The 13229-nt window shown below is 36.2% G+C and overlaps 1 protein-coding gene across 1 annotated transcript; it reads left to right on the top strand.

Annotated features, from left to right (window-relative positions):
- Positions 1-662: 662 nt before the first annotated feature.
- On the top strand, positions 663-7848 carry LOC114387809. The gene is made up of 5 exons (XM_028348015.1): positions 663-888; positions 1209-2481; positions 6224-6334; positions 6521-6670; positions 7460-7848. Exons 2-5 carry the CDS (start codon positions 1219-1221, stop codon positions 7604-7606), a joined length of 1671 nt encoding a protein of 556 aa, XP_028203816.1. The 5' UTR covers positions 663-888; positions 1209-1218; the 3' UTR covers positions 7607-7848.
- Positions 7849-13229: the final 5381 nt, after the last annotated feature.

The raw sequence follows: 13229 nt of genomic DNA, 5'->3' as shown, positions 1-13229 counted from the left end.
GCTAGATTTGTCCATAGTGGGATTAGAACGGGGGAGTTACTATTTACACCCCTTCTAAATTTTTCCCCCTCCTAATATCCTGGAATTTACACTCCTTTTTGTAAAGTAAAGCATTGTAACGCATCACTTACAGTGGGTTCGAACGGGGGAGTTGCTATTTACACTCCCTTATAACCAATAGTTTTACACATAAATGATGAGAGATAAATTAAGGTAATGCATTAAATGTAATATTACATTAATGATAAAATTCAAAATAAGATAATTATTAAAACTTTATTGGTTATTGAAGATGATGTTGTTTAACTCATTTTTTACTTTGGGTTGAGAAATCCCTCAAAAAAATATTTATATCAAGATTAAGTCTATATATTTCCAAACCAACTGATTCATGTATGATATGTTTAGTTTGATAAAAGAAAATAAAAAAAGGAAAGAGGCAATCTATTTTTTCTCTCTATTTAATTAAACTTATTTACTTTCCTTTTACAATACCCAAATAGAGGCGTATCTTCAGTTTATTACTATTTTCCTAGTAGCAACGGCTACTTAATTTGAGTAATAGATAATAAATATAAACAATAAATAAAATTGTTATTATTATAAATATAAAATATAAAATATAAAAGGGTGTGTGAGTGTGCGGGTAAGAAGAAAAACAAAGATAGAAAACCGTGCTCGGAAAATCCAAAGCCAAATTTGAAATTACCTAACGTGTGTTGGCGTTCTGGGTTGACCCACCCTCCTTTCGTTTTCAGCATAATTTCTAGGTTTTCTATCTTCGCTCATTCGCCAATTTACAATTGAAATCGCAATTACACAATCTCTCTCTCTGCTCGTGAGCTTTCTACGGTTTCGATTCGATCATTCCCCTCTTGTTTTATGGAGGTAGGGTTCCGTTTCGTTTCACTCTCTATTCTCCCCAATTCCCTCGAATTTGTTCGATTCGATGCGTATTCTACTTTTTCACTCTAGCTTAATTAGGGTTTTTGCTCGGGTTGTTAGAATAGGAGGTTATGGTCGATAGGGTAACGGATAGTGTATGGAATACATGAACGTGTGATGAAACCGTTAATTTCTTTCCAGTGGAATTTTGATTGGACCAAATATTTGTTTGCTTTACTTTGATTTTATGATGTTGGAGATTGGAGAATGGTGATGTTTTGCTGAATAATTATTTGTGTGTAATTGTGGTGCTTGGTGTGCAGGTATAGGTAGATGATGGGAAAACGTGTCTCAAGAGAGCACTTTCAACCCAGGCCGTGTTCTGGGAAGACAGAGAATTTAAAAAACACCGTGTTTATTGATGTAGATGATCAAGTTGATGATGTGGATGTGGTGATCATAGATTACAAAGAGTTCATGTCTAAATCACATGGATCTGGTGCGTCGAGTAGAGACAGGGTATGTACGCCGCAGAGTGTTATTAGCATTGATGATGACGATGACGAGGAAAGTGATGATGCGGAGTTTCCCGGAGGTGTTGCTGGAGGTGTTGGGGAATTGGATAGCGATGCCTGCTCTAGTAAAAGGTCTCCTCCAGACCCAAGTGGCTTGCGGAATTCTGTACACATAGATGTTGTTGATGATAGTGGTGTTTGTGGAAAGGAGTCTGAATCTGATGAGCTAAAATGTAGGAAAGCATGCTCTACAAATGGTACTGGCGGATGTCGCTATGGTGTCGATTGGGGTGACAGTGAGTCAGAGAGTGATTGCTCTGATTGTGAACTCATGGATCGTGAACAGTGGGAAAAGATTTCTCTTAAGAGAAAGCGCAGTGTGTTTAATGACCAATCTTGTTATGATGAGCATGCCAGTTCTTCTGGATTACATTGTAATAATAATGTATACCTTGATGTTGACGAGGAAAATATGACCAAAGAGAATGCTAGAGGCACCGCATATTCTGGTCCCACCAATGGTGAATATGTTAAGGAGAATCAATCTTCCTTTTCTGTTAAGGGTGATAGTCAAGTAGATGGGATTTGTTTTAATAATGGGGCAAAAAATTCTTTCAAGGATTCTGATGAGAAAGTTGAGTGGGAGACTTTTAAATCTTCTTTGTTTGAATCCACAGAGGAAATGCAATCATTGCATCAAAGTTCTGATATTGAGCATGGAAAAAGTACAAGAAACAAAGATTTCTCTCCCTGCACCCAGTATAATAATAACTACAATTTCTGTAGTGATGTTACTGGTGTTTCAAGGAGCCAAGAAGCATGTAGAAGGCAGCTTAGCAATACTGGATCTACACTGAAGAGTAAAGATGGCAATTTATTTGATTTGAATTATGAAAGTGCCTATGTTGATGAAGGACAAGTTGATTGTGATGGGCTTGCTTCAAATGATCAAGATTGTGGTCTTACTGCTTCAAATGAGAAAGATATAATTAATGAAAGAGAAAAGCTTAAGGAGACTGATGAATATAAACAAGCAATGGAAGAGGAATGGGCATCTAGGCAGCGGCAATTGCAAATTCAGGTGATACACATATCCCATTAATTAAATATTTTATGTGCATTTTTGGGTAAGAGGCTTATACAGTTATTGAATAAGAGCTTATGACTATAGTACTAGTGTTATAAGCACTTTATTCAATAAGTTTATTTTGATAGGACAAGCATAGGAAAATGACTTATGACCTTCTTATCAGGTGTTTTTAGCTAATTTTGATAAGTTCCACAAATAAGCTAAAAGGCATTTATGTTCAAGTATCCATAACTCATAAGTCACTTTCATTTAATCAAATGGTTTGAATTTTAAGCTTAGGTGCTTATATGATTAGATAAGCCAAATAATCTTGGTGGGGAGCTCTTCCAAAAGACCCTGCAATTTATGCCCTTAGTTGCATTGGTCCTTCAAACATGAGTGCTTAGTGTTCTCACAAGTTGAGGAAGGGCAAATTGGTTGTGCAACCTTCAGATAAACTTCATAAATAAGCTAAAAAGAGCATATAGAATTAAAAGGGTTATGACTTCAAAGCCTCTTTCACTATCTGAGTCAATCACTTTTCAAATTTCAGCTGAAGTGCTTATATGATAAGATAGCCCAACTTAGCTCAATGGAAACTGTTCCAATCTATTTGTTTCAATTTATGCCCTTAGTTGTCTGGGCTCTTCAAAAGTGAGTGCTTAGTGTTCTCCCAAGTTGAGGAAAGGAAAATTGGTTATGCAACCTTTAGATAAGCTTCATAAATAAGCTTAAAAGAGAATATAGAATTAAAAAGGGTTATGACTTCGAAGCCTCTTTCACTATTTGAGTCAAACACTTTTTCAAATTTCAGCTGAAGTGCTTATATGATAAGATAAGCCCAAGTTAGCTCAATGGAAACTCTTCCATTCTATCTATTTCAATTTATGCCCTTAGATTTCTTGGTTCTTCAAAATGTGTGCCTTTGGGGGGGGGGGGGGGGTCTCACAAGTTTACGAGGGGTCAATTGGTTGTGTAAATGGCAATTCCCTTTAAATGTCTAATTTATTGTTTAGAGAGATCTATCTTCTTTACATTTTAAGCTTTTGTTCGTGCTTGAACTTCAGATTTAGTGCATGTTTGGAAGAGTTTATTTAGGTATATAACCACTTATTTTGCATAAGCTCTCTTACAAAGCTGCCAAAAAAAGTTATTATTTTCTCAAGATAAACTGAACCAAACATGTGCTACAAAGAGAAAAAATTGCAAAGTGAAATTAAGGAAGTCTCCTTAGGTTTGTTTGGATAAAATTTTTCAAAAACAATTATATAAGAAGAAGAAATTAAGAAAAAAAAATGAAAAAAGCTTCTCCTTAAGCTAAAATTAACTTATGCATAAGCTAATTTGTAGAAACTTTTATATTAACTTCTCCAAAACTTGATTTTTAACTTACGTATAAGTTAATTTTAGTTTATGGAGAAGCTTTTTTTCATTTTTCCTTGTTTTCTTCTGGTATAAGTGCTTTTAGGGAAATTTATCCAAACAAACTCTAAGTCCTAAACAATACAGTTGAGCGGAAAACAACCAAGAAAAAAGAAAAACAAGTGGAGCAAAGTTGCATAATAGTTGTCATATCTATAATTTTGTTTAAGAAACCCCACTAAAAAGGCCACGTGTTCATGTTAACAAAGCAAATCACTTAATCTTCCCAAATTGAGTGTTGGGCCAAAGAAACCTTAAAAGTGCTAGAGTTGTGCTTTAATTGCAAGATTATGTTTTGATATTATTCTTGATGTTGTATTTATTATTAGGATATTCTATTTCCTATTAATCAGTAATTGATTGATCTTGTAATCAATAATGATTCTCTTTTGCATATTATAAATAACATGAGGGTGGTCTACGTTGATACACAACACAATAAATTCCTTCTGTTATATGGTATCAGAGCTCAGATTATTCTTGGTAGAGGAATAGCGAAAGTCGTTCTCCACTGGGGGGGGGGACCTTTTGTAGGTCCTAGGTGGACTTTTCTGCTTCACCCTCTTTTCTGGCGACCTGTTTCTGCTTTCTGATGGAGCTTTTTCCCGCTTTCCGACACCTTCTCTAACCATTGTTGCCGGCCGCTGGTGACTCTTTGACTGTCACCTACCTCTTCTGGTGCGCCGTCCGCCGATCTACACAAACCTTGTTGGCTTGTCACCATTGGAATTGTCATGCGCTCCTACATGCCTCTTTTTCAGAAAGCCAAATAGCGCACTTGAACAGCACGTGGTGGTGCATCTGGCGTCCATTCAGGTCGCACTTTGCACACAGTGGTCGCCCCTTTTGTGCAACCATAACCCTGGAGTTTGGGCACGATCCATGCTGTTTTGGGGGGTGTTCCTTTGTAGCCCTGTTTTCCTTTGTTTTCTCTTTTTTGTGCAGCCCCTTTTTGTGTTGAACAATATCGTGCGACTGCCTTTGTTTGACAAACTTTTTGATCCCTTTTCGTTGGAGCTTACCTTCGACCACTGTCGTCCATCTTCAATGAGTGTCACACCATCCACGTGTGCAACCAACTTAAAACACCGTCGCATGCGATCCCATTCAGGGCCCTAGCACTTGAAGTTCACACAAACAACGCGTGACGCATCTCCAGTCAGCGTCACACTTATCTTCTCTCCCTCCACCTCAAGGCATCCTCGGTGGATTTTTTCTTTGTTTTCAGGGGTGAACAGTAACTGTCGCCATCGCCGAAGACTGCCACACTGTCCACATGCGCAGCCAACTTAAAACACTGCTGCACACGACCCCACGCAAGGCCTTGACGAGCGTCACACTGATCTCCATCATCATTGTGGACCTTTGTTGGCTCCCACCGAACCATGTTTATCCGGCACAACCACATGACTTGAACCCCCTTTGGTTTCTATTGAGTTGACCACATTTGTAACAACCTTGGTTCATATCACACATATGCTTCAACTTGAGGGGGAGTGCGAGATTATGTTTTGATATTATTCTTGATATTGTATTTAATATTAGGATATTCTATTTCCTATTAATCAGGAATTGATTGATCTTGTAATCAATACTGATTCCCTTTTCCATATTATAAATAATGTGGGTGGTCTACATTAAAACACAACATTACAGTAAAACACTTGCTTTTCTAACTGCATCGTAATATAAATGAATTATCTACAACACCAACAATTAGGGGTGGCCACAGATCTGGATCAATCTAATAACCCAGTGAATCCAAAGTCCAAACTGATCCAAACCGGAAAATCTGCAAATCTGATGAGTTCGGATCTGATCTCGGATTTTACTTTTGAAAATCCAATCCGATCCAATCCACCGGATTACTTGGTATGTTTTATTTTTATTTTTTAAATATTTTTAACCTTTATTTTTTAATATTTTTTTCATTTGAAAGCGACTGATCAATTATTATTATTATAATATAAGTCATGATTTAATTTTTAACTTGGAATGAAACATGTTTCATATTAGACTAGTATAAGTTCTTTTTAACTTCTTTCAATATGTTTCTTGGCAAAGCTTATCAAAATGAGACCTCTTTAGCTTATTTCAATAAACTTCATGGTTGAATTTATTAGAAGTTATCATGTGATAAGAGGTTATTGAATAAGCACTTAATTAAATACTTATCATTAATCTTGTGTCTCGTCTACCTTATGGCATTTAATTCTTACACCCTAACACTTTCTACATTTTGGATGTTGCTCACCTAGTTGCACCATATTATGATTATGATGTAGTTGTGTATTTCCTTAAACTGAGATTGTGCTTGCTTGGTCTTTTACAGGCAGAGGAAGTACAAAGATTACGCAAAAGAAGAAAGGCTGAAAAGCGCTTACTGGATATGCAAAGAAGGCAAAAAGAACGTATTGAAGAAGTGAGAGAGACACAGAAGAAGGTTGCAATTATGTCTTTAATTTATATTGTAACTGCTTGTTAGGTTTACTTTTCCTTTTAGAATTTCCTTTCCCTTCTAATTATGTTTGGCCATTTGAATGTCTCCTTTGATGCTCAGTGTGGACATAATACAATCTTGGAAAGTTTGTAGTAACTGATTATTTCTCTTTCAATCTGCCAAATTCAGGATGAAGAAGTTATGAACCTGAAGGAGCAATTGCGGGTTGAAATACAGAAGGGGCTTAATCAATTGGAGATGCGATGCCATGATATGCCCTCACTGCTTCGTGGCTTAGGAATACAAGTGGGAGGAAGCTTTATCCCTTTGCCAAATGAGGCAAGTTGTGTTTTATATTGTTTTTCAATAATATATTGTTCTGTATCTCACTTAATAGTTTAGAGAAGTTATCATTCTCTATCTCACTAAATAATTAAAAAGTGTATACAAACAAGTAAATTTTGAGATCCCGGGTGCTATTAAATATTTTCTATTAAGAAAACTAGTCAGCCAATACAACTCTGACAACAATTGTTCAAAATTCTTACCTTTAATGATGCTTTGGATGCTATTAAAATTTAAGCTAGCCCTCCTAAAACTGTTGTTGTAAAACCTTTTGTCAAATTCCATTATCACGACCCTTCCCCACCTAAACTTTTCATATTTTGAATTAATGGCCTGTTTTTGGCATCATTGTTCATTAAAGAAAAAAAATTCAAGCCTTTCTTAAAATGATTTTCAAGAAAGGGGAGTGAATCTGTGGTGGTGGTTTTGTAAAGTCCAGTCAATGCCTGCTGGCCATCTTTCTTTAAATAGAAAGAAACCATCTCTGAGAGAAAGAAGGGGTGTGGGGCAACCTGCAAATTTATATATATTTCAAGCTTCATTTTAAAGAAACCTGTTTAACATCATATGTCTGTCCCTTCTCAAGGTTTAGTTTAATTTTTAAGTGTTATCTATAATGGATTTGTCAGCTAATTGTGGTTCTGACTTCTGATCAGATGTCTGTCTTGTCTCAAGGTTTAGTTTAATTCAAGTCTTGTCTATAATGGATTTTTCTTTCTGATCTATCCAAAGCCCTTTGCTCTGTGTTTGATGTTAATGTTTTTCTGTTGATGGTCATTTCAGGTGCATGCAGCCTATAAACGTGCGTTGCTTAAGTTTCATCCAGACCGTGCATCAAAAACTGACGTTCGTGCTCAGGTTGAGGCTGAGGAGAAGTTCAAGCTCATCTCTCGTTTGAAGGAAAAGTTTGGGATGACTTCATGTCACTAAATGCTAACAACTGATAAATTTGGTTGTTGGTATTTTGTGTTTTAACTGAAGTGCTTTTACCTCATAATAGCTCATTTGTTGGTATTCTTATCTTAACTGTATCTATTAGTCTCCCCTCCTTTTCTCCCAAAATTTACAGCAGATAATAGGTTAATGGACTAGAATATGTGAAGGATTTTATTTCTTATAAAAATGGATTTTTTGGACGGACAGTTAAATTGATATTACTGTCCTCATCTTGATATTTATTGAGCACTTTTTTTTTTTTGTTTTATTAAGGAAAATACGTGCGTTATGAGTTTTAGGACTGCGTAACCTCCGCTAAAACCCAATTCCATCAAAAAAATACAATCAGGAAAAGATGTGATTAAGAGAAGCCAAAATATGAGCTGGTTTATTATTTGACCTACCAAAGATAATGATAAAATTTCTGAAGGTAGTTAGTTAATGAATATTCGTCCAAAATTATAATCAAGTTTGGCCTGCCTTCCTTTTCTTTTTTTTTCTTGAGAGGAAACAAACTATTACGAATAGAGGACAAAGCTAGCTATGTTAAACTATACTAATGTCTAATGGTTACCTTCATAATTTTTCTTCCTTCTTATTTCATTACTGTCATATTTATAATGATTTCAACAAAAGATAATATATGACATTCCAAAAGGCTTCCTTCTTATTTCATTACTGTCATATTTATAATGATTTCAACAAAAGATAATATATGTCATTCCAAAAGGCCATAGCAGAAAAGGAAAATATCCTAATAATAGAAAGTGATGAAGTTTGTTATAACAAAAAGATATTTTGGGGCAATAACAAAGTTAGTGGAGTGAGTGGTGGAATATTGTGAAGCCGGTGCCCATAGCAGTGTTGCTATCATTACCCATTGCTAAAAAAACTAACCTTGTCCTCAAGGTTGGGCAATATAAACAAGCTGAACAGGGGGTGGATTTAGAAAAAAAGTGTGTGAGTAAACTTGCTTTTTTTGTGGGTCTGTTTGGGTCTAGTTGATGAAGGCTACTGCAATTGGAATCTACTGTTATGTTTTTTTTTTTTTTACATTCTTCTGCGTTGAGTGGTTACCCTTTTGTTAAAATGGTTTGGCTTCAATGTTGACGGCCATGACCGTGACGTCTGTAACACTTGTGCCGACAAAACTCAGCCTGTGCCAGCCATGGTGGTGATGGAGGTGGTGGCTTCGGTGGTGGTGGTGGATGTGGTGGCGGGTGTGGCGGCAGACGTCGTCGTCGATGATGGACAAAGCAAGAGGTTGAGGGTCGATGACGCGAACCACGACGAGAACGGTAGGTGCAAGAAGGAGCCCGATAGGGACAGAGTGAGAGACCGTGACTATGAACGTTCCTTTGACTGTCGCAGGAGCAAGAGGGAGAGAGACTAAGAGAAGAGAGATGGGTTTGTTGGCGATGGAGGGAGATGGAGTCAGCATGCTCGAGCATGCATAACTTCATTGTGGGGCTGAGGCTGATGCGCTTCTTGATGTCCATGGTGGTGATGAAAGCGGAGCGAAGACTCGGGAGGTCAATTTCTGTATTTTGTGGCTCTATTGTTAAGGTCTTCACAGGTGGTGGTGCGTCTGTTGGGGATGAGTTGGAATAAAAGGGAGTGGGTGTGAGAGCGGATAGCCAGTCAAGGATGACGTCAACCTTGGCGGTCATCTCTAGAGTCTTGGTGGTCATCTCCAAAGTTTGGGTAGTCATGGTGGATAGGTTCTGGGTGAGGTGGTATACAACCTCTTCAAGGCGGTCTAGGGTGGCTTGGTGGCTGGAGTGAGTGGGTATGGTTGAAGGTAGGGGTTCTGGCAGGTAGAGGCAGCCATGGACGACAGGTTAGACCAAATTGTTACGAACAGAGGACAAAGCTAGCTATGCTAAATTACACTAATGGTTACCTTAATAATTCTTCTTCCTTCTTATTTCATTACTGCCATATTTACAATGATTTCAACAAAAGATAATATATGGCATTCCAAATGGTCATAACAAAAAAGGAAAATATCCTAATAACAGAATGAGATGAAGTTTATTATAACAGAAAGATATTTTGGGGCAATAACAGAATTAGTGGAGTGAGTGGTGGAATATCTTGAAGCTGGTGCCCATGTTGTTTATCCTACACTTCAGCCATAGCAGTGTTGCTATCACAAACTTATTTCATTTCATTTATAACAATAGAGTAAATACAGATGGTAATACCATCATAAATATGACGACCAACTTGAAATCTAGAAGCCCTATTTAGATAGTCGATTACCTGGTTTGCTTGTCTCTTTACTATTTTCATCCTAGAGTTTTGTGAATTACATAAAATGGATTGGCAATGAGCAAACACAATATAAAATTCTGAAACTCCTTTTGATTTGGAAAATGAACCATCAACAATCGGTTTATAATCCACTTCAAATATGATTTGCAGAAGATCCATGAGTGCTCCATTGAATTGCTTGTAAAAAATGCTCAAGCCTTAGCCTCCTTTGTGTCTGGATTTCTTTGTGCAGTCACTTTTTTAGCCTTCATAAAGTATCCTTTTCCGTCACGGAGAACCATTCCAGCACCAAAGATTCCTTCTTTAAAATTGCTGCATCCACATTTATTTTGAACGAGCCAAGTGGTGGTTTATTCCAATTGAAATCAATGTTTGGGTTGATGAACATTATGTTGCGTGTTGTTTCCAGCTTGGTTTCGAATAATTGACCATTCATGAAGATATTGCAGACATTGCACAATGGATATTGCTGGAGGCGTGCTCATCCATTCCCAAACTCTCTCATTTCGCATTTTCCAAATGCACAAAAGAGTGATAGCAAATATGTTTCTAGTCTCCATTGGAAGGATTTCCAGCAAAGAGAAGATCAAGTTAGCTGCAGAATCTGATCTTCGCATATGAAGATTGATGATGTCCCATAAGCCTGCCACCTCTCAAAATACCGTGAACCTGAAAAAAAAAACGTGTCATTCATTCTCAATGTCAGTTTGCAATATTCACAAAGGCATGTGAATTGGACTCCTTTCTGCTGGAGATGTGTTCTTGTTGGGAGGCAACCTCTAAGAGTGTTCCATTGGAATTGCTTCACCTTAGGTGGGATTTGAAGTTTCCAAAGAAGAGACCAATTTCCTTCCACTTTAAGAGCATTGTTACAAATGATTTTTTTCAACAGGAGATGATAAGCGAATCTCACAATATAATTTCCAGTTGCTCTTTGGTTCCAAATAAGAAGATCATTAGCTTGTGAGTTCATCAAAGGAATAGACTTAATTGCTTGTGAGACTAATTTCCTTCCACTTTAAGAGCATTGTTACAAATGATTTTTTTCATAAGGAGATGATAAGTGGATCTCACAGTATAATTTCCAGTTGCACTTTGGTTCCAAATAAGAAGATCATTAGCTTGTGAGTTCATCAAAGAAATAAACTTAATTGCTCGCACATCAACATAATTAAAAATCCGTTCAACCATTTCTTTCATGATCAATAGTTGAATTAACATGCAAATTTTTGAGACCCAAAGGTGGTGAAGAAGAAATGTAAGACTTACCTGAATTAATATCCAAGTTTGGGTCCAAATATTAATTAAATCGTCATTTTCAATCCTCCTTCTCATGCCTTCCTTATTCAAAGTCTGTGAAGCATGGATGTTATGCTATGTAAAACTTGGATTATGCTCTAGAGGGGCATCCAAGAAATCACCATTAAGGGAAGTATTTAGATTTGAGTACCTTAGTTACTACAACAACAAGATTTGTTGTGAGATTTCATCCTTGCTTCTCTAACATGACAAGGTTAAAGCCATGATGTCAAAAGCCTAGGCCACCAAATTTCTTTTTCATGGTCAATTTTTTCTAACTAAGTCAGATAATTTCTTTTCTTTGATTATTTCTTGAGCCCCACTAGAAGGAGTTCATCATCTTCTGAATTTTCTCCTCTAGAGTTGATGGAATGAGATAAATACTCATATAGTAAGATGGGTTCGTCTAGACACAAGATTTGAGAAGAATCTCTTTGTCCCCAAACATGTCTAAGTTGTGGAATTACAACAATATTTTTATTATACAGTTACTTAGTATGAGATAGATTTTTCGATTTCACAACTTTGGGGCAGGTTTAGGTGACATGGTCATCCCTGCTTCCATCCTTGTTTTTGAAAGGTAGAGAAAACTAACTTCATATGAGTGACAAATACCTGCAAAGTATTAATGACATTCAGACCTTATATTTAGCTAGCATTTATAAAAATTATTTATAGTGGATAAAATTTATAGATAACACTTAAGTATATTTTAGGTTATGTTTGATAAAATTATGATTAATTACCGTTAGATATATTCACTACTAGAAATCGCAGTTTTTACATTGGTTGAAAATGACATTTTACATCGTTTTTGAATCATTTTTGAATATGATGTCGTTGAAAGTTAAAAGTTTCGATATCGTTCCTCAATCGACCGTTGTAGAAGTACAATGTTTTCTACATCGGTGTTATCCTGACCACCGATGTAGAAATTATACCTTTTAAGTCGGTGTTGTATTCGTCAATGATGTAAAAAAATGTGTGTTTTAACATCAGTGGTGACATAAGCACCGATGTTAAATGTTGAATAATCTGTGTGTTTTAACATCGTTGGTGATGTAAGCACCGATGTTAAATGTTGAATAACCTGCAAACAATTAAAATTTAGGTTAATTAATAATCAAAATTTATATTATCAATATTGCTAATAATTAATAAATATTATTATATAATATTAAAATCTCTCAACAAGAATTAATTGTACACAGACCAGAAACAAAAAGAGAATTCAATGTCTAATCTGAAAATTAATGGAGACAATAAGCCAAATATGAGGGGAATGATTTACCTCCCCCTTTTTCTCCTCTTGTTGTGGTTATCTCTTCTTCTTTGTTCTCCTCTGGAGGTTTAGGCAAAGGTGAAATGAGCTCTACTTTCTTGCCACTTTTCTTTTGTAGTCTCTCACACACCTTCATGGGGTCTGCTGCCTTTCCTTTCACTACCACTTTGCTTGCCTTGCTATCTGCAGTCACCTCCTCCACTCCTGTCTCACAAAAAAAAGATTACAAGTCAAAAATCGTTAATATCACTTTATTGTTAATCTTTTTCACCACATATACCTTTATCTATGTTAAAACATTAATGCAATGATGGATTTTTTACTCTATTTGAAACGAAAAGAACACATTAGAAGAATAAATTAAAAAGACAATATAAAAGGAAATAAATTAAAAAGACAAGTGGCTATTACCTTTACAAACACTAATTATAAATCCGGACTCCTAAGGATGAAAAAGAAGGAGAAAACTGCATAGAATTGCTACACTGCAAACAACCAAAGCAGTGAATGAGGAATAAGATGTAATTAATCTTAGAAATCAAACCATGCTTCAAATCAATGTAATTAATCTTTTTGTTGATATTAATATATCAAAGCACTTTTAAGGGGAAAGCTAAAAAAAAGCACGGCTTCAACAAAGTATAGATGGAGGGTAATAAGCCTTTGAAAGTATATGTCAGGAGAAATAAGAAATAGGAGAATATTTCTTGAAGGGAAACTCTTGTGTGCTGAGTGTCTATAGTCCTGTACAACAAATCT

The sequence above is a fragment of the Glycine soja genome, chromosome 2 (assembly GCF_004193775.1).
Source record: "Glycine soja cultivar W05 chromosome 2, ASM419377v2, whole genome shotgun sequence".
Classification (NCBI taxonomy): Eukaryota; Viridiplantae; Streptophyta; class Magnoliopsida; order Fabales; family Fabaceae; genus Glycine; species Glycine soja.
This window is presented reverse-complemented; position numbering and strand designations above follow the sequence as displayed.